General features: G+C 43.9%; 1 protein-coding gene across 10 annotated transcripts in view; it reads left to right on the top strand.

Moving 5' to 3' along the window:
• The window catches only part of LOC146866846 (scavenger receptor cysteine-rich domain-containing protein DMBT1-like), a 1,139,300-nt gene that overhangs the window by 98,680 nt on the left and 1,017,997 nt on the right, over positions 1–22,623 (top strand). For all 10 annotated transcript variants that reach the window (XM_085602006.1, XM_085601995.1, XM_085601984.1 and 7 more), the window contains exon 3: positions 37–354. In XM_085602006.1, coding sequence (XP_085458132.1) covers positions 37–354 — 318 coding nt within the window. The remainder of the gene's footprint in view (positions 1–36; positions 355–22,623) is intronic.

Raw genomic sequence — 22,623 nt, 5'->3', positions numbered from 1 at the left:
TCAGCTGCATGATTTCATTCTCTTTCACCTCCACAGGGTCTCCCCACCTGCTTAGACTCGCCGATGGCTGGGACCGCTGCGCTGGACGTGTGGAGGTGTACTACGCGGGTGCATGGGGAACAGTGTGCGATGACATATGGGACTTGAGCGACGCAAACGTGGTGTGCATGCAACTACAGTGCGGAAACGCCTTATCTGCCCCAATTAATGCTCATTTTGGTCCTGGCACTGGCAATATTCTCTTGGATGACATGAACTGCATGGGAAATGAAGCCTACCTGTGGGGTTGTCCAAGCAGTGGATGGAACGTTCACAACTGCGTGCATGGCGAGGATGCAGGTGTCATCTGCACAGGTACGTCTAGGAGTAGCCATAAAGTGTGTGCATGTAACCCCGCTCAAGCATATCAATCAATTAATCAAACATTTGGAGAGCGCGCTACTCACCCGTGAGGGTCTCTAGGCACTCGGGGGGGGGGGGGGGGCAGCTACTGATCGAACAGCCAGGTCTTGAGGAGTCTCCTGAAGGTCAGCAGGTCCTGGGTCTGTCGTAGGTGGGTGGGGAGGGTGTTCCATATCTTGGCTGGCGAGGTGGGAGAATGATCTGCTGCCGGCGGTCGTTCTGTAGATGCGTGGGGCAGTGGCGAGGGTGAGGTCAGTGGAGCAGAGCTGGCGGTTCGGGGTGTAGAAGGTGAGTCGGTGGTTGAGGTATGCTGGTCCTGTGTTGTGGAGTGCCTTGTGAGCGTGGATGAGGAGCTTAAAGGGGATCCTCTTGTTGACAGGGAGCCAGTGCAGGTCCCTCAGGTGGGCGGTGATGCGGCTGTGGCGGGGGATGTCGAGGTGGCGGAGGCGTTCTGTATGTGTTGGAGTCTCTTCTAGAGTTTGGCCGTGGTTCCCACGTAGAGGGCATTGCCGTAGTCGAGCTTGCTGGTGACGAGGGCCTGGGTGACCATTCTTCTGGTTCCGGTGGGGATCCATCTGTAGATCTTGCGAAGCATGCGGAGGGTGTTAAAGCAGGAGGAAGAGACGGCGTTAACTTGTTGGGTCATTGACAGAGAAGAGTCCAGGATGAACCCCAGGTTGCGTGCGTGGTCAGTGGGTGTCGGCACAATTCCCAGCGAGGCCGGCCACCAGGAGTCGTCCCAGGCGGAGGGGGTTGAGCCGAGGAGGAGGACCTCCGTCTTGTCCGAGTTCAGTTTCAGGCGGCTGCTCTACATCCACTCAGCGACGGCCTTCATCCCTTCGTGGGAGATGGTTTTGGCAGTGGCGGGGTCTTTGGTGAGGGAGAGAATCAGCTGGCTGTCGTCAGCGTATGAGACTATGCTGAGGCTGTGCAATCGGACAATGTTGGCGAGCGGTGTCATGTAGACGTTGAAGAGGGTCGGGCTGGGTTCTGTCGGTGAGGAAGGAGGTAATCCAGTCCAGGGCTTTGTCATGGATCCCTGCATTGTAGAGGCATGTGTGAAGGGTGTGGTGGCAGACGGTGTCGAAGGTGGCCGAGAGGTCCAGGAGGATGAGGGCCGCGGTTTTGCCGTTGCCCAGCAGGGTCCTGATGTCGTCAGCGGAAGCGATGAGGGCAGTTTCGGTGCTGTGGTTGCTGCAGAATCCAGATTGGGATGAGTCCAAGGTGTTGTTCTCTTCGAGGAATTGGGTCAGTTGTCAAATAACCACTCATTGCTAAAGAGAGAGAGCTGTGTTTTGGTACCCAAGGGCAGTTGTTTTAATTTATAAACCACGAAAAATGATTATTGGATAAAATGTAGTACTGGAGTTACTTAAGGCTGAAATCTACAGCACAATCTACAGTACCCTTCCCATCACCTACCTGTGACCTACTTAGTCATCTAACCTCACCCTGAGCATAGCTCAGTGATTTCAGCAGTTGGATGAAACTGTGCTCATGACTGATGATCAGTAAGTCAGATCTGTCAAAACCACACATAGATTACACAAGGCAGGAGTAGTTCTTGAAGACTCAGCATTGTTGGAATAACGAGTTGTTTTCATTTAGTGTGAACTGTCTATGATAACTCGGAATTGTACAACCTATAAATGGGGTACCTTACAACGGGGTGATGACTGGGAATTGAGCAGTATGAGAAGTTGGAATCACGGAGGTTTGTTCTGGAAGAAATGGTGTCTAAGTACTCAACTCTGTTGGAGCTATGCCATGTTTGCTGAGTGTTTGAGGGGTGTTAATCGGCTCTGGTCTGGTACCTTCTGGATTGCAGCAGGTTGTTGTGATGGCTCTATTTGTCTTTCACAGATTCTCTTGTGTGTTTGCCTATGGCCCCCATTCCACGTTGAAGTAGGAATAATGTGATGCTTCCCTCAGTGGGGCCAGTTGGTACATGACCATAACTACCTCCTTTTTTCTCCCTTATCGCCCACCCTGTCTTGCACTTTGCCCAGGGACTGCCTGGTGAATGCCCTTGAACATACAACAGCGACTTAACACAAAATGTTGGGGCACCCCTGCAGAATGTGATGAGGGGCCCCTGAGTCTCCCATATCTCACAGATGTTTATTGACCTTGCCCTGATTCAGGTCCCCCTGAAGGGTTGGGAGCCCCTAAAGAGGTTGGCCCCCCACCCCGCAGGGGGTGCAGGAGCTTGTTTTCCACCCCATTACACAATACACACTATAGAGGTTTAGACTATGCCCTTGTTGTGTTATCCACTGTGGTCTTAGGGCCGCTCAATTTTTGTTTAAACCTTGCATTGAAAGAAATGTGTCGAATGTTTTACTACATGAATAGTTTCAATGACAATAATGTAATGGAACATGAGAATTTGGGCTACAACAGATCAATTGTGAAAGACACATTTGGCTGATCTTTTTTTAGTGGACACAGCCACAGTGCACATGTTCTTCAAGTTTCTGCTCCCTAGGGACTGATGGCTGCATACAAGGGGGGATGCTCCCTATCAGCACAGACTGTTATTAGAACATGCACTCAAGCAATATGCTATATGATTATTTAACTTCTCACAAACTAGCATTGCTGCTCTCCTCTGACGAGATTAAACAGCATCAGATATAATATACCTTAGAGGTTGCTTTGATGCTCAATATCAGGAAATGTTTAGCACTAAATAACTATAGTGCTCATTATTAGGGCTCCCAGTTTTAAGTTTTTACTGATTTTAACAGATAACTACAGAGAGAAAAACATCTATATCTCTGTTCTGACTGTTTTTATTTTTAAATATGGATACAATTAAAAATAAATAATTTCCGATTTGTTTTTAATACTGCTAGCTAAGACTGCAAAGCAAATAGCTAAGGTCATTAAAAAAGTATGGGATGTATTCTAATTAACATTAACATTAAAAAGCTGCAGATGTGAATGCGTGTGAGCTACAATACTCTTGTTTTTATCTGAGTGCATTTATATCATACATGGATACATGTAGCATCAAAATGCATTAGGCATTTAAGTATGAGCATACATGTACTATACATGTACTATTCAATATATACTGAAATATACCAGTTGCGGTTAAATTTTTTCACAAAGTCCAAATTAAATATGGATACATAGAGATTAAATAAGCAACAGTAAATATCGATCAATGTAGACAAATGTCAGATTAAAACGGGAGCCCTAGGCATTAGGTATTCATATTGAAACTATCGAAACCTAGTCTATTGACTTTGAAACATGAAATTGACCTTACTCTCGAATGGAGAAATCTATTTTGTCCAAGTTTTAATGAGAGACCAGAAAGAGATGAAGATCTAAAGACTGGCATGTATGAATGCAATGTGTATATCCCTAATGAGAGGAAAGCCGAACTGCCAGGGCCCCGAAACTCTGTTGGACTCTGGCAGTGTTTTAGTTGAAGAGTTGCTGACTTTTCCACTTCCTTCAACTGCAAGGGAACATTAGATACGGGCCAGTACTTTTTATAGTCTGACTTGACAGGCGAAGCGAGGTGGGTCACAACACATTCCATAGTAACTCCGCGTGTTATGGGATTCAGATGTTTATAATATATTTCTTTCTCTGTTTGTCCCTAAAGGAAAACATGTTCTTGCATATCTGTGTAACTGAAGTAGGCCTGCAATTTCTCCTTCGGTTTGCCCGAATGATCACATCCTGGGGGTTGATAGTTCGTTTGAATTTAAAACTCTTTTTACATGCTCTTGTAGAGTTTGTAAGCAGGGCTCTGAGTCCTTCTTGGGGACGTGAGATAAGCAACGAGTAATATATTTCTTAAAACACCGTTTTGAAACAGGACAACCACTGTAAATCTGCAGGCTGCTACAATCTTCAAGTTACTTCCTGATGTCATCATAGCTAACATGATGTGCTATTTCTGTCTTCACAGTTGCTCAGAATTTGACCCTGGGCCCCTCAGGTCCGTTTCTCAGATGGTTCTCATTGTGAAATAAAATAGCCATTTTCAGTGACATGCTTGCTTTAACCATCCAACCATCCATCTGTCTTAAGTCTGTCTTAAGTCTGTCTTAAATTTGTCTTAAGTCTGTCTTAAGTCTGTCTTAAGTCAAACTTAAGACAACATCCTAACTTTACTACTACTAAATGCCTTTTGTGAATACCAAAAGTAGTACGTTTAGGATTTTGTCTCAGATTAGTTCTGTGAATCGGCCCCTGTGTTTGCCCGGACAGCTGCCACCTCCGAGCCTATATTGCCCTCCAATAAGTCTGGGATCATATCGTATATTCAGACCTCTAAATACTTCTCTGCATCTTGCTCCCACTTCATGCCACACAAGGTTGGGGGCTCAGTTCTACCCTCGTGAGCAGGGTTCAGTCAATTAGCAGAGAGGCCTGAAACCACACCGAACGTTGATTGCCGTACTGCGGCCCGAATAAACCCAGATTGATCTGTGGGAATGAAGTCCCAAATGTGGGGTAGTAAGCGCTGTGCTAGTATTCCATTAAGTAGCTTATAATCAACATTTAATATTGACAGCAGGCTGTAAGCCGTTACTTCAGTAGTAGGCCTCCTGGGTTTAAGCAGGGGAACAATAAGGGCCTCCTTTAGTGTGAGAGGCAGGGCTTGATTCATTAATGCTTTGCAATACAGTCCAACTAGTCACGGGCCAACAGTTCAATGTAGGTGGTGTAAAACTCCACCAGAATGCCGGCTGTCCCTGGGAACGTGCCATTGGCCATACGGTGGACTTCAGCTCGGATTTCTTCCTCCATTATGTCTTACCCCCAGTGCCCCACCACTTCTGTCAGAAGTCAGATAAGAGGGAGATCTCTGAGCCAGTCATGGATGGCTCGGCCCTGCATTACAGGGCCCTTCGTGTACAGTCTGGCATAATAGTTGGCCAAAGATCATTAATTTTGGCCTGTCTATTGAACCTGGTCACCATGGGATCCACTAGCTCCAAGATAAGGGAGCCCTGCTGAATACATTATCAACAGTGAGGGATTATGATCAAAGATAATTCTGTCCATCAACTGTTGTTTTTGCATTTGTCACTCCGAGTGGGACGGGTAGGCCCACACATGGGTCCCATGCTGTCCATGCCACTGCAATCAAGCTATCCTGGCTGAAGAGCGGTGAAACCCCGAAACCGGTCCAAGGATGCTTGTTTCTAGTCCAGGGAGGACCTGGCTTGGCAGTTCGGGCTGGACTGTTCCCATGAGGCACAGGGTCAAGACTGATTTGCATATGGCTGGGTTCAAACTGGAATGGCATGGTGAGCAAAAAAACGATGGATTTAGGCCCAGATCACTGTACTGGGGTGAATTTATGACATTGTTCTGCATTCTGTCCATCAACTATTGTTTTTGCATTTTTCACCCCGAGTGAGACGTGTATGCCCAGACGTGGGTCCCGTGCTCTCCATGCCACTGGAATCAATCTATCCTGGCTGAAGAGGGGTGAAGCCCCAAAACCTGTCCTAGGATGCTTGTTTCCAGTCCAGGGAGGACCTGGCTTGGCAGTTCGGGCTGGACTGTTCCCATGAGGCACAGGGTCAAAACTGATTTGCATTTGTCTGGGTTCAGACTGGAATGGCGTGGTGAGCAAACAAACGAAGGATTCAGGCCCAGATCACTGTACTGGGGTGAATGTATGACATTGTTCTGCATTCTGTCCATCCACTGTTGTTTTTGCATTTGTCACCCCGAGTGGGCCGAGTATGCCCAGACGTGGGTCCCGTGCTCTCCATGCCACTGGAATCAAGTTATCCTGGCTGAAGAGGGGTGAAACCCCGAAACCAGTCCTAGGATGCTTGTTTCCAGTCCAGGGAGGACCTGGCTTGGCAGTTCGGGCTGGACTGTTCCCATGAGGCACAGGGTCAAGACTGATTTGCATATGGCTGGGTTCAAACTGGAATGGCATGGTGAGCAAAACAACGATGGGTTTAGGCCCAGATCAATGTACTGGGGTGAATGTATGACATAGTTCTGCATTCTGTCCATCAACTGTTGTATTTCCAAGATAATTCTGGCCAAGTATTCTATGTCCGCGAGAAACCCCAACATATTGGAGGAGCATAAAAAGTTATCAAGTTGGACATGAAGGCAGTGGCAGCTGGTGACATTTGAAAGTCGTAAGGAGCATAAACGTTGGGCATTATTTTTATATAGCAAGCGACGTAAACAAGTTCTATGGACAAACCTGGGGTCGACAGTGAGTCCCTCTCCTGAGAAAGAAATGGAAAAAAACATTGGCAAATGCTGCATTTTAAAGCAAATGAATGTAGCGATAAAGCAAGGCTTATTAAGCAGTGGGAACGTATAGTCTTGAAATATTAAACACATTAAATACTGCCTCATATTTTCTTGCATTAATTTGTTCAACAGTTACTGTAAAGTGTAAATTGTTCTGCATGACAACTTTAGCCCTTTGAAACGTATGCTTGCCCAGTGTCTTGCACTGCATGAAACATTAACTGTAATGGAAAAATCGGCTCTAACCAGATTTCGAGAAGCACCAACAGATGCTAGCTGTAACCAGTCATATAGAAATATGTGCATACAGGTCCTTAAGTGAGATGAAAAAGGTGGGCGCTCTCTATAAAGGAACATGTCAAATACATTTCTATGATTCCCATGGTGTGCCATCGGACCGGTATTTTGGTTTCTCTCTGAGATGTAATTTTGTCCAGATAAATGGCACAGCAACTGACATATGCCTTAAGCCTATCAGTATGATTGGCTTTGTCACTGGGTGTTAGCTGTTTAAGCTAAATGAGTAACAACAATGATTTCTTATAAATAATTAACAGTGGAAATGTTTAAATTCTGAAATATTGAGTCTGTGAATTAAATGGCAATGAGGCCTGTCGAAGGAGTTTTGGCCTTTAATTATGTGTGCTTTATGTTAGATGTGTATCCTCTTTTTCTCTGCATATCTTGTCCATCTGCACATCTTCAACCCCCTCTCTTTCCTCTTCATCATCCTCTTTTCACTCTTCCCCGAATGCCCTTCCTCACATCTCTGTCACTTCACTGCCCCAACATGCACTGTACTCCCTCCAATTTAAGAACTTTAATTTCTCTTACTTTTGCCTTGCAAATATTTTGATATCAGTGTACCCCCTTCAAACACATATCCCCAAGATTTTCATTTGCAACTGGAATTCACTAACATTGTTCTGGGTGCTCTGCAAAGAGGCCAACCCACTGACAGGCACTTTGTTTGGCTTTAACCCCTGCACCTGAATGCTCAATCAAAGCCCCTCATAAACACCTGGCATGGCTCAAGTTTCAGAGTTTCACAGAAAAAAAGGCAGATAAACAACAACATTATAAAATAACTATCTCATGGGGAATGCAAGATTAAGTAAAGCATGTAAAATAAGAGAGGAACTAAATCGCTGAAATGCATTCCTTCGACGTTTTTAACATTCATTGTTTGCAAGTCAATCCATGTTTTTAGCATCAGTTTTAACTTAGGGGCATGTACACAGGGTCAGTTTTATTGCCATACATCAGAGAACTGGCCACTGTAAGCACAGGTTACACAGTAAGCACATATCTCTCGCTTTGGGCCTGACTCGAATATTTGGATCCATTTCGCAAGGTAACAAGAGCGAACCTTGCTCCTTCTTTGGATCCATTTTACAAGGGAGCAAAGGCTACAGCTCCTATTCTAAAGGAGTGAGCAATGTGCACAGAGGGCCTGGGGTGTCACAGTGGGGGAGGTTATAGTAAAGACGAGGTCTCGGCACAATATACAGAACACAGCATCAGCTTGCAAACACTTACCATTACCGAGAACAAGGCACCATACCAGAAGTGCTTGTATCCACTCTCACGTATGACGAAAGTGTGGGATATACGTCTTTGAATGACGGACATCCCACAGGTATAAAGTCTCATATGCCCGAAACCTACAGTGTGCATACAACCAGAGACCCCAATAGCAATGAAGGGCTTTAAAACAGAAAGCCCTGCGTTGTGCGTCACATTAAGAAAGTTGATTTACTCGTCTCCTGCTTCAGAGCGAGGCGGGGCAGGCAGCCTGACACAGACAACCCAGACTTAAATACATCAATTTATTTAGAGATACAATTGTATCTCTAAATAAATCGATCTATTTATAGTTGTTAATGTAAAGGTGTTGGAATTTCCAGAGGGGTTCAGCCCCACAGCCCTAACGAAGAAACCGCCCCTGCATGAAGGGCATGCACAGTTGAATGGAAAGAGTAATCCCGGTCTTGAGGGTGGAGATGGTGCCAGCCATCGAACAGGCCCCAATGTGGTTGCCATGCAGAGAACCTATTGGCCACATGAGCGATAGAGGAATCCCTCAGTGGAGAATGGGAACGATCTAGGTCCACGTTAGCAACACACATAGGTCACCCTCTATAAATAACATGCATGACAGCAGATGGGTCAGAACATGGGACAGCATGTCAAAGAACAGAGGATGGTCAATGTTGAGCACATAAACATTGACTGGAGGGATACTACGTATAACCATGCAGACCGTAATAATGGAATCGCACCCCTCAGGGTCCACCCTTTAGATTGTAACCTGAAAAGGGACTCCTGGCCGTACCAAATCAAGTTCCCTCTGGCAAAGGCGGATTATGTGATGTACGCGCCACGCCCTCTCCATCATCTACTCAGTTCCACCCCTCCTTTGCAGTTTAGTGTTTTTCTTTTGCTAACGTGTTATGTGACCACCTCTGCACCGCAGTAGACTTGCCCTTTATAATGCTTAACCATATTGTTCAAGCCCTTGACATTCCAGCAGAGAAGCTTGTAGGTAGGAATGTTCTACCCCATTGCCAGGTACACTTAGGCGAGTGATGGCGCCCCTACCATAGCGAGTCGTGGATGAGAGGGAACAGACATTCAGTGCAACTCATACTATAAGAACAGGAGAAACCCCCCCAATACCCTCTCCTCAGGACAGCAAGGTAACATCCCCCCATCCACACAAGAATACTCAATCAAACAAACTTGCAGGCTAAAAGGTCACTTACACTTCAGTACCTGAGCTGATAGGAATGAGTCAGAAACCCCAAAGAAATTGTGTTATATGTGATAACCTGCTTGCTTTTCCTTTGTTTATCTCGTGCTTGCATGCACGAGATCATATGCATGTTATTTTATAAACCCTTTGGTTCATGGCACGATCACAGTGTTCTAGAATAGAACATGTGATCGGTCCCATGAACCAAGAGGCGACAGTTGTTGGAGGTCTGCTGGAGCTGAAAGCTGTGTAACCAGCGGTGCTTCCTTTTCTTTATTTATGGATTAAATCTCGTTTTGAATTATAATACGACTATTGGATTTACTCAACAAAACTGGCGACGATCTAAGGAAGCACCTTCTTTCGAACCTACGAGCTGGATTGAAAAAAAAAAAGTATTTCAAGAATTTCTTCGCATTTTTTTGTGCTCATCATCCAGTTTATTTACTATCTCATTTGAACTGGACCTCCGTCATGATTCCTGGCCAATGTGCTTGACTTCGTGGGAGTTTATTGCATTGGATGTTCGTTTCCTCGAGTTCGTTTCCTTCAAGTGTTGTGCCTGGGTCTGGACGGATTTTGAGACAGAGAGGGGAAATAAATTAAGGAAGAGAGAAGGAGGTGATGAGCTCTTCGTATTTTAGAGAGGTGTGGAACCTACAATGTAAGCATCGATCTTTTAGATGTGCGGAGCATTTGTAGCTAGCATCTGTGTATTTGTTATGTTTTAAAACATAACCAACGCTCCACTCACCGAATTCACCCCAGGAGCTCCATCGTCGTTCTTCCGTGCAGAGTTCTTTCTTCTTCCAGCGCTGATTACGTAACTATGGTGATGGCGTGTGCGTTTTGAGTCACGTGCTACGCTACACGTAGATCGGCAGGATTTCAACAGCCTACGGACTTCTTCATACTGACTGCCTGATTCAGTATTGTTCGTTTGTTTTTTGTAAAAATCGATTACCATCATTAAGGAGACGGATTTTAACCTTCTTTTCATCCTTGCGAAAGAATTACCATCGAAGACTCTTTTAATTCATTCTGTTCCGGTTTGGTTCGTATTTGCGAAGCAAAATTTACTTATGTTATTTTCTGTTCAATTTTTGGGTTAGCCGTTAATGCCATCTAGTGGTTTAATATGGTATTTTTTTTGTGTGGCATATCTTTCAATATTGCATTTCAAAGCATTTAGGTGTGATTCCTTCAAGTTTTTTTTTTCTTCAATGTTTTCTTTGGCAGTTTAAAGTGTGTTTTGGATATAAGCAAATTATCTGTCTTGCTTTTGTGTACTTGTAGTACCTTATTTGATTCATATATCTCACAATTACTGGTCAGCTGGTAGCTCATCATGTATGCCCTGGGTTGAATGGAAAGCGTATTTCATAAACTATAGTAAGATGTTGGATTCTAATGGTAAAATGACACCACCAGAAAAAAAGGCATTTTCTTACATTCCTTAGGTCCGGAAGGTCTGAAAGCGGTTAATCAATTACCCAGAGTGGAAAGCAGTGGTGATGGAAATGTTTTTGATAAAGCTATTTCAGACTTTGATCGCTACTGTTCCCCTAAAGTTTGTATTGGCATTTCAAGGTACAAATTCTTTCAAAGGAAACAGCTTACTGATGAATCTGTGGATAGTTACGTTTCCATTTTGAAAACTTTGTCTTTAGATTGTAAGTTTGGCAATTTACAAGAGGAATTAATTAGAGATCAAGTAGAATGCACACTAACAATGCTACTATCCAAGAAAGGTTATGGGTCAATGGGGATTCGGATCTGGAGAGTATTCTAGCCATCGTAAGAAAATCTGAAATGTCATGCAGAAGCGCAAAGCAGGTCAAGGGGGAATCTAACAGTGCCAATAAAGATACTATTGCTAAAGTTAATACAAAAACTCGCTTCAAAGAACAGGACGTTAAAACTAATAAAACCTCTAGTTCTTTCAAGAATAAGAATGACGAAAAAAAAGATAATTTGAGGTGTTATAGATGTGGCAGTAAAACTCATTTAGCTAATTTCAAACTTTGTCCTGCTATCAAGCAGAAATGTTCTAATTGTGGTTTAGTTGGTCACTTTTCTAAAGCTTGCAACAAAAAGAAGGTTAACAACAAAGTAAAGTGTATTGATCAAACTGATGATAGTGAGGGCGAAGAACCTAACTCTGATTACAGTGAGGTATGTTCTTACCTTCTCAATATCAAAGATTCAGATCATCCTATTCTGAATATTGATAATTCAGTCATTAGGAAAAAACCTGTGTGTGATATGGTTATCGGGGGTGTTAATACCAAGATGTATGCTGATTCAGGTTCTCCTTACTCCATAGTGAATGAGAATGTATGGAATTCGCAATTTGTGCCAAAACTAGGTAGCACGTTAGAGTTGACGGACATCAGTCCAGAGGGTTATTGACATTCTGGGTTATAGAACTCTCATCTTTAGGTTCAAAAAATCGGGAGTGCACCACCAAATTATACGTGTCAAAAAAAGGACCATCTGTCTTAAGCTGGTTCGATCAGGGCAAATTAGATATTATTCTTAACCCCAATAGTCCTGACCCAGTCATGGTAATTGATGAGTCTAATGGCCTTAGTGCACTTTTATTACGAAAATTTCCCAGTGTTTTCAGTACTGATATTGGCAAATTAAACAATTTTAAACATGAGATCCGTTTAAAAAAAGATTCATGTCCAAGGATTCATAAGGCACGCAACATTCCCTTAGCTGTCCGTGAGGAAGTTAAAGTAGAGTTAGAATCATTAGTGAGAGATGGCATTATTGAGCGTATTGAGTCTTCTGAGTGAGTTTCACCCATCGTCGTTGCTAAACGTGCCAATGGGAAAATTAGGTTATGCATTGATTTACGCCATTTGAATAACAACATCATTATCGATCAGTTTCCTTTACCACGCATCTCTGAAATGCTGAGTAGCGTTGGGGGGGCAACATTTTTTTCTACAATTGACCTATCGGCAGCGTATCACCAGATTGAATTGAATGAGAATAGCAAAGACTACACTGCATTCATTACTCCTTTTGGATGTTTCAGATACAACAGAATGCCTTTTGGTTTGGCGTCTGCCGCTGCCATTTTCCAAAGTGTAATGCAGGACATTGTCAAGAAATGCAAAAATGCAATTTGTTTTCAAGATGACATTCTTGTCTTTGGTAGTAATTCTCAGTCACATTTGTCAGCACTGGAGAATGTACTTAAAGTTCTTTCTGACCATGGTTTGACCATTAGACATTCCAAATGTGAATTTGGAGTGAAGTCGGTGACTTATTTAGGTCACGAATTGTGTGAGGAAGGAGTCAAACCTAAAAATGATTTGGTTGAGGCTATTAGATCTGCTCCTCATCCCCAATCCAAGGATGATGTTAGATCTTTTTTAGGTCTTACTGAATTTTATTCAAAATATGTGCCAAATTTTTCTTGTCAAACATTTAACATAAGACAATTGATTAAAAACAAAAGCAGATTTTTGTGGTGTAAGGATTGCGAGACTGAATTTAATGATGTTAAGAAAGGCATCTGTGTTGCAACTGCACTTTCAGGTTTCGATCCTTCACTCCTTAGTATTATCACTACAGACGCTAGTTCGAAGGGTTTAGGTGCTGTGCTGTCTCAAAAATCTAATAATGGGAATGAACACATCATTGCGCATGCGTCCAGGGCACTCACACCTGCTGAAGAGAAATATTCTACTATAGAAAGGGAAACTTTAGCATGCGTATGGGCACTTGAGCATTTCCGAGTGTTTGTGTGGGGCAAGGAGTGTTTACTTAGAAGTGACCATAAACCTTTAGTACGCCTTTTAACCACTGAAGGCATGTTGAAAGCTTCAGCACGCATAGCCCGAATGTCTATGCGCCTTCAGGATTTTATTTACACCATTGTTTATGTGCCTGGAAAAGATAATGTAACGGCTGACTTTCTATCAAGAATGCCTTTGCCTCTGAGAGAAAGCACATACAATGAGTGGGATGATTATAATATAGCCTTGGTGCATGGTGAAGACTTTTTACCAATTGACCGAAAGGTTTGGTTTAAGGAAGTTGAAAATGATCCCATTTTAAAAAATGTTGAAGGGTACATTTTATCGGGTTGGCCTAATAAAAAGAACATTAATTCTGACCTTAGAAGTTTTTGGGAGATTAAGGATGAACTTTCTTTGGTAGATGGTGTGCTAAAAAGAGGTGATCGTGCCATTCCTCCATGCAAATTGAGACATAATATCGTTTCTCACGGTCACGAGGGTCACTGTGGTATTGTCAGAACCAAGCAAAAAGTGAAAAATAATTTTTGGTGGCCAGGCATGGATGTTTTTATTGAACGTATTATTAGGAATTGCATCATTTGTGCGAATGCTGATAAGACTTTGGTTACTCTCAAACCTAATTTAGGTGAACATAACATTCCGGATTTTCCGTGGCATACTATTGCCATGGATATAATTTGGGTCCTGTTGGTCCTAGCTCTAAATTTGTTCTTGCAACCATTGATGTTTTTTCTAAATGGCCAGTGGTCAAAATTGTGGATAAAGTGGACACTGATTCTGTTTTATTGTTTTTGGATGAAATCTTCACTGAGGAGGGGTTACCAGTGCGACTAATTACAGATAATGGTATTCAATTCCTGTCTAACAAAGCTAAAGCGTATTTCAATAGAGTAGGCATCATTCATTGTACCACTTCTCTGTACAACCCAAGTGGTAATGGTGTCATTGAAAGGTTTAATAGAGTTCTCAAAAGTGCAATCCAAGTTACGGGAATTGGAAATGATAAATGGGAACTACACATTTTTAAAACTGTATGGATGTACAGAACCTCCATTAATGCTATGACGGGTTACTCGCCGTGTGAAATAATGAGGGGTAGACTTCCAAGAACCAAATGCAATCCTGCGTGGTTAGCCGCGTCGACCATGTCTAGTTTGGATTTTCAGATTGTAAAGGAAAATCTCATCAAAAATCATGATGTTAATAAAGAACGGTATGATAAGAAAAGAGGGTCTGTACATGATCCTATTGTTAATGTGGGGATGCTTGTTAAAGTAAAAAAAACCCTGTAAGGTCAAAAAAGGGGAAAGCCAATTTATGGGACCTTTTGAAATAAAAGAGGTACTTAAGAACTCTGTCAAACTTACCAATAATAAAGTTTGGAATTTGAGTAGAATTGCTGTTCTCAAAGGGGACAAAAGTATTTATTCCAATTCTGGGGATGAAACAAGGTGAGTTGACAATTTGGAAGATGAAGATCTCGTCAATTGTCCTATCAGCAATGCCGAATTTGTATTTTACTTTAGGGGGGAAGATATGTTATATGTGATAACCTGCTTTTCCTTTGTTTATCTCGTGCTTGCATGCACGAGATCATATGCATGTTATTTTATAAACCCTTTGGTTCATGGCACGATCACAGTGTTCTAGAATAGAACATGTGATCGGTCCCATGAACCAAGAGGCGACAGTTGTTGGAGGTCTGCTGGAGCTGGAAGCTGTGTAACCAGCGGTGCTTCCTTTTCTTTATTTATGGATTAAATCTCGTTTTGAATCATAATACGACTATTGGATTTACTCAACAAAGGTCACTTACACTTCAGTACCTGAGGTGATAGGAATGAGTCAGAAACCCCAAAGAAATAGGAGCCTCAGCGGGGTGGTGCAACAACCGGTCTCGAAAAGACAAAAGGATTACACACTCCTCGCCATAGGGGCCCCCAAGGGCATCAAGAAGAGAAGCCAAATGGGGGAGGAAAATAAGACACCTCCTAAAATAATACAGGCTCCCCTCCCAACCAGCTGCTCCGATAAAGTCAAGGCTAGTTCAGTGAATGCTATCAACTGTCTGCAGAGTGACCTGGGGCAGATCCCTATTCTGGGCAGGGTCAAGCGTGGAGTTGAAGTTGGGCCTGAATCAGAGTTATCTAACCCATCACCAGCAGATGGCAAGCACTGACTCGTCTCTGAAGCTGTAAGCTTGGCCACCAACTCCATGGCACTTCTCTGGGCCTGCAGTGTCTGGGCAGCTGTCAGGGCACTCCCCCGTCCTTGTCTCGACTGATGCTTGAGTCGTGGTTGCATGGTAGCCCTTCGTTCCTCCCGACTAGGTTCAAGCCATTCACACATCTCCCGAGGCTCCGAAAAGAACACAGTACCTTGAGCAGTATTGATCCGCAAGCGCAGGTGGTATAGCATGACATATTCAATGGTCATCTCCCTGAGTTTCCACTTAGCTAACAGAAATTAGGCTCTTTGCCTCTGCACTGCCAAGGTGAAGACCAAGAAGATCATTACCCTGCTATTGCCAACATTGATCTCCTCCAAGTCACTGGCATATTTCAGGGTGTGGTCACCGTCTCGAAAATGCAAAAGGTGGGCTACGATAGGGCAAGGTGGTCCGCCTAGTGGTGGAGGGAGTATCGATAACCTGTGAGCCTGCTCCATGGTGAAGAAAGAGGAGAGGCCCTCTGGGCCCATACGTGTCAGAGCCAATCGTCAGGAAATGCAACCATGTCCGTGCCCTCCACTCTCTCAGGTACCCAACCCACTCTAATGTTTTTTCTGCGGGCCTGGCCTTCTGAGTCCTCAGCCTGCTCCTAAAGTATTCAATTTCAGACCCTCTTTGGTACATCTTCCATTCAGGTTTGCAGGTCCCTCATTGTTGGGACTATTTCCTGCAGGGTTGTTTCAGTTCTCGCGATGTGATCAGCTAGTGTTTGATGGTTCGATGTGAGCAGACCTAAGCCCGCCACTACCATATCGATCTTGTGTTCCAAAGTCTCCTTTGAATCTCTGATGACTAGGAGGATAGAGTATAGCTGTTTTGCGGCACCTGTACCAGGCATTTAGGTGGGTGAGGCTCACATCCAACTGCGGAGGGGTCATTCGCTGCTGGAGTTTCTTTCTAGCGTTGGTGTTGCAACTTACTTACAGAGGGGTGAGACAGCAGGGCAACATGGTGGTCTGGGCACTAAGTATGGAGGAGAGGGCATGGCATCATCTAGTCCACAGTGTGAGTGAGGCTCCACTGGGACATCCCTCAATGAATCATTCAGAAGGGATTGCCAGCAGGGACTCTGGGTGATGGGTGGAAATCTACGGGGTAACAGGGGTGCAGCCCACAGTGCATAAGGAGTCACACAGAGCAGCAAAGTGGTCCCAGAGGGGTGGGGTGGGCATGGCGCGCAGGGAAAAAGGACGGTCCAGCAGCAAGGGTAGCCAGCAGGATGCCACACCAGCTACAGTGTTACCAAAAGTGCCTTCCAATCCAGTGCAGGGGGAAAGAGCAGAGCATGCATCTGCGATGGGCCGGCAAGGAGCTCATGCTGTTCAGTGAAGTTAATACGCACATCTACTGCCCTATTGGCATAAGTGGCATAATGGGGAGAAGGCTCCCTTCAAGGATCACAATCTTGCAAGTAGGCCTCTATGTCAGGTCAACCCCCAAGAGCAGCAGCTGCACCTGCAGGCCTTCCAAGGCCCAGTTTCTAGTATGAAGATAGCAGGGGGCTTCTCAGGTAGGCCAACCCCCGATTTCCACCTCAGGAGTCTCACCTCTGGGCGGTATGCTGCAGTCCCAGTCCCAGCTGCGCCTCCCAGTCAGACAGGCTGCACATGAGCGTGCAATCCATGGGCCCTTCAATGTCAGTGGTTGCCTCTGGCAGTGGATGGAGGCAGTCAGAAGGCAAGTCAGCACCCAGGGGATCCTGCCTTGTGCCTCTTCCCGTCACAGGCTCTACACCATAGGGCAGCTCAGAGGCCCCTCTCGCGAGACCTTTGCAGACCTTATCCGGGGCTTGCAGTGGTGTCAGCGTGGGGACTTGACCCCGGCGGTTAGTGGGGGACCCCACTTTGCTCCACCGGCCGCTCCCCAAAATTCTCTTCTGCGGATTGGTACACCATGCTGCCCACAGAGCATCCCGCAGGTAGAGCGCACCTCTCCTATCAGCTCATGAGCCCCAATTAGAGCTCCTGTGGGGCCTGCAGCAGGGAACTGAAGCCCCCTCGATCAAGCCCCTGGTGCATACGCTCTACAGCCCTCCGCAATCAACCAGCCTCAGGGAAAGGCAGGGACCAGCTGTCCAAAAGGGGTCGTTCATCAGTAGGGGGTACTCTGCCAGGGTGAGATCACAGGCCCTGATAGCCGTCCCTCAATAGCGCTATTTGCTGTGGGGGTCAATGAATTAGTGGACAACTTTACTTGATGCTCTTGAACAAAACTGAATCTCATTGGCTGGGATATCCTTTTTTGACTATGTGGAAAGGTGCCAAAGCTAAATGAGTTGTTGATTACATTTATGAAGTAATGAGACAGGCCCTCCTGACATTCATTAATATCTGGGCATTTGTTGGGGTTCATGATATTTGTTCCTAGTTCAAGTAACTTCACCAGTGGGCTAGTCTCTAAAGGTTATGATGCTCTGCCTTGCTGTGCATAAATACTAAATGCCTTTCCTGCTTTGGTCTACACATTTATCAAGTACTGGGCGAATGACAACTTTTCTGGATTTAAAATCTCCTTTCAAATTCCAACCGTGTTGGGTATCACTCGGCTGTAGCAGAGGTCCCTGCCTCTTGGATCTGGCTGGGGGAAATATTTAGTGCCGTATTCCACATCTGTATATGTAGCTGTTGTTTCTGTCTTTGTTTTGTGAGTGACGTGTGGACTATTTGTAAGCAAAGTGTTGTGTTTTTCTCTTAATAAAGTTCTGTGGGGTAGAGTTTGTGTGAAAGGCACTGTACCTGCCTTTGCCAACCAACTCAAAATTAATGTAAAATGAAAAGGCTCTTGTTTGGTTTTGCATTATTAAAGTGTTGCTTAAATGCTTTGTGTGTGTATAGTGTTTTTAAAGTCGTATGTCTAAATGTAGAAAACAAAACCTTTTTAGGGGTTCACTGGTGCACCGGTCCTTAATCCAACAAAGAAGAGATTGGCACGGAAGCTGGAATATCAAAATAACAAGTTTATTAACCTCACATGAGGGAGACTGCGTCAATACGGTACCCTCAGGCCACTGTAATGAGGCAGTCCAAGGAGTACAGAGATCATGGGTCTTTTATACTGTATTTACCACTGAGCATGCAGGGTGACTCAAAAAGAGGCAGTACAAGTGTGCACATGAATAGCTAGTTACATATAAGGATGCATGAGAATTGCTTAGTCAACAGAGTGGGAGGGGTTACAATATTGCTGACATTAGTTAAAATAGCCTGACAGTTCTCTAAGACAAGGTGCATTCTGGCAGCTACAGGTCTTTCTGAGCATGTGCAAGGCTCTGGCTCAGTGCTGAAGGAGTTAACTGTAACAGATGACACAAGCAGAATACAAGGGCAGGCAATAGTGAAGAGGGAGAAAACACATGGTGAGCACATGGCTAACTAAAATGGCTGCCAAAAACAAAATGGCTTCAGCTGATGCTAACAGCCATTTCAGCTAGTTTCCACATAAAGGGTGCTGACCCTTCGCTATTTATTGCCAATAACACAAAAGGCAACTGAATATGCTCTCCTCTAGAGTTAACGATAACATATTTAAATATCATCATCATCATCATCATAACTTTATTTCGACAACACAGATCTAAGAAAGTACAGGAAAAAGGTCAGTACTATCGATCAGGTTTTTCAATTTACCCTCTTGGCCTGGAAGTCTGTGACATTGGAACAGGGCAGTCTTTATACTGCTTTTATTGACTTGAGGTCAGCTTTTGATCTTATTCCAAGGGCTACACTTTAGCAAGTACTTTATGATCAGGGGCTCCCCCACGACATCGTGGCACTTTTAATTCGCCTTCATGAAGGCAACTATGCGAAGGTACGCTGGGGAGATCAAATGCAATTGACAGACCCAATAAAGGTTAATAGAGGGGTGAGGCAGGGCTGTGTTTTAGCCCCCACCTTATTTTCACTTTTTGTAAATGGGGTGGTGAATCACTTAGCGGAAGCCCATGCAGATGCCCCTTCATTGGGGAGTGTAAAAAAAAGCACATTGCTTTTTGCGGATGATACGCTATTAGTTTCTAAAACCCCAAGTGGCCTTCATCTCCTATTAGATCGCTTCATGTCTTTCTGTGTGAGGCGAGGTCTAGAAGTAAACACCTCAAAGACTAAACTTTTGTTAATGAACCCCCACAAATCATTTAAAGGGAAACTATTACTGAGGGGGATTCCGTTGGAAAGGGTAGATTCCATTGTATATCTCGGTATAACCATCACCGAAAAAATAGAATGGAAACAACATATCTCGAAGCAAATTCTACAGCAGAGGAAGACTTCTGGGGCTATAATCTTAGAACATAGGTCATCACAATCTAGACCGATTGCAGCACCTCTACAGATATATGATCAGAAGGTGGTTGGTTAGGCTCTTTACGGGGCCGAAATCTGGGGATTTGATAATTTGGAGGCCTTGCTTCTTGCAGAGAATAAATTCTTAAGATCACTTTGCTCACTTCCCCAGAGTACCCCGCTCACTCCCCTATGACTAGATTTGGGCAGAACTACAATTATCTATAAAGCGAGGCTTCGACCTCTTCTCTTTTGGGTCCGCATTAAAAAACACACCTGAGCTTGTCCATTATGCGACTGCCACTGAGGAGATTTTTAAGCTGGATCATTTTTAAAAATTGCTTGGTTTCGTAATGTCAAAACATTGCTGTTTGAAATAGGCATGAGGAACCTTTGGGAAGAAAAAGACCTTAGCTCACTACCTAGTAGAGAGTGGGTTAAGTCTTACTATTGAAAATGGGTGGCAGAGAGAACAGTCACACAAGTGAAAGAAGGTCGACTCACGATAGAGTTCATGGAGTTTAAGATTGTTGGTGTGTATGAACCCTATTTGGACTTTATCACTGTTCCGCAAGAGAGGAAGCTATTTATTCAATTTAGATCTGGATGTCTCCCCTTAAATTCCTTTACCGCATCATGGAATAGGGGCTCCCAAGTGAAAACAACCAACTGCCCATGTTGCCTTGAGATAGAGGAGACAACTAAGCATATTCTCTTTGCAAGCCCTCTATACAAAAACCCAAGAACTATATGGCTAGCCCCTGTTTGCAGACAACTAGGAACCCGTAGTCACCTAGAGGCACTACTTATCCTCAGACAGATACAAGGCCACTAATAGTATGTGCAATGGCCAAATTCCTGGGGAGGTTTCGGTTCATTAGGAGGCAGAAGCTAAAATGAATTGAGCATATCATTTGATTAAGTATTACTTTTCATAAAGTCTTCAGTTCGTACTTGATGTCTTATGATCATGGCATTTTATGACTCATGTACAAACAAGAGAGAACTGAGCTATTCTGCACTTCTACCAATTATGCACCGGCACTTTTTGTATCTTCTATGTGTTTTTAGCTTGTATGGTTTTAATACCTTGGAAGCTAGTTCTTTGAAATTGTTTTTTATTCCTTAATGGCTCGGGTTTTAATATGCTTTGTTGTTGTATAAATAATGTCATCTATTTTGGCTTACAATTTTATCATGCAAATTTTGTTTTAATTACCATACTTTTGTATGCCTATGCACTTTGATGGTCTTAACGACCGAATAAAGTTAATGATGATGATGATGAAAAAAGTACATAGCACACGTATAAAAACAGAAATAAAAAAACATTATCAGATAAATATGTTAAAATACCAGTCCCACAAAATTTGTGCAAAATACAGGGTGCAACAACCCTGAAGATAATAAAGTGCTTCATGCAAATGATTTCCCACGTCTAATCCACAATCGATATCAGAATCTTGAGAGGCCAAAAACCATTACTCTTCGAGTGTCAGTACCCAAAATTCTCATCATCTCGAGATAATGACCCAGACCTGCAAGTCTACACAGCGGGAGTATCCATTTTTTTCTCTGAGATTGTTGCAGGGATTCTGCACATATACAGAACTATGCACAGGAAACCAGGACCTCAGTGTGTAGTGGTGTACCAAACTACCGACCTCGGTGCCCAGAACCCCTATCCGACTAACTATAGTGTCTCATTCGTTCTCTGTGCTACAGCAAAGCTACCAATGATTAGACATCCTAGAACATGTTACTCCGTCCCTCTCAGGATACATGGGAACAAGAACACTCTTTCGCTCAAACTCTCGTACCTGTCCACAACATGAGTAAATAGAGTCAGGGAACATGCTCTATAATGCAGTACACTAGCCAATACTAGCAGCAATATGCATAAGATCAAACAAATCAGCATTGTTACAATTCCATATGGAACAAAAGGGGAAATCATATTATAATGATGGTGGATACAGGACTATGGTGCCTTGTCACCCTCCGCATGCTAGAAGCTAGTTTATTATAATTATAGATGACCTCCAGGCTTTGTCAGGGGGACCCCATACCTCCGAGTTCAGATGCAGGAATTTACATCTCTGGACAAGCACAGCTCTTCTATTCTGGAAAGCGTTTTTCCAAGTGTGTTTAACATGCATGCAATGCAATATTAATAGCACCAGATTTCCAGGTTTGCAGCTGTGTTCTATGTTATGACTAGCGACATGAGACTGACCAAAGCAAATCAACAGAGCTTGAACACACTGTACAGACGAGGAGCAGAGTGTTCAACTAAATATGTGAAATACAGACAGTTCTCATGTGAAAGTGAGCAGGCAAAGTGTTAACATGAACAAAAGCGGCAAAATGGCGGCCAAGCATATCTAACATATGCTAACTTAGCAATGTCCGCAGGTGTGTCCAAATCCTCACTACAAGATGAATAGTATGGGCAGAAGAAAAGTAAACGAACAATCGATTCCGAGCAGGCTTTACACGCAGGGCACAGATCATCAGTAAAAGCACTACGGCACTACTTAGAACAGAACAGTCTGGTGGGTAAAGTCTTATAACGGAACTGTAAGAAAAGTTTGCCTGCCAAGGGGGGAACTATTTCATCAAAGCTGAACTCGAAACAGGGGACAGATTTAAAATTCAAAAAGTCAGTAATCCGACTGGTCACAGGTTTTACCAAGTCCTTTGCAAGTCCCTGTTCCCAATACATTTCTTTTAACTTTGCCCTCAGAATTTGGACCATACTTTCCGGATTGGACCAGAATGCCTCCTTCCCCAGCCTCCCAAGTAGTTCCCTTAAGGAAGTGAAGCACCTGATCGATGTAGCCCTAGGGAATTTCAAAAGGCCACACAAAGCCTCTCGATAGGTTTCAAGTTCTTCCACTGTCCATAGCCTGTGCCAGT

The sequence above is a fragment of the Triturus cristatus genome, chromosome 1_2 (assembly GCF_964204655.1).
Source record: "Triturus cristatus chromosome 1_2, aTriCri1.1, whole genome shotgun sequence".
NCBI lineage: Eukaryota > Metazoa > Chordata > Amphibia > Caudata > Salamandridae > Triturus > Triturus cristatus.
The sequence above is the reverse complement of the archived record's forward strand: the minus strand, read 5'-3'. Positions and strand labels throughout refer to the sequence as shown.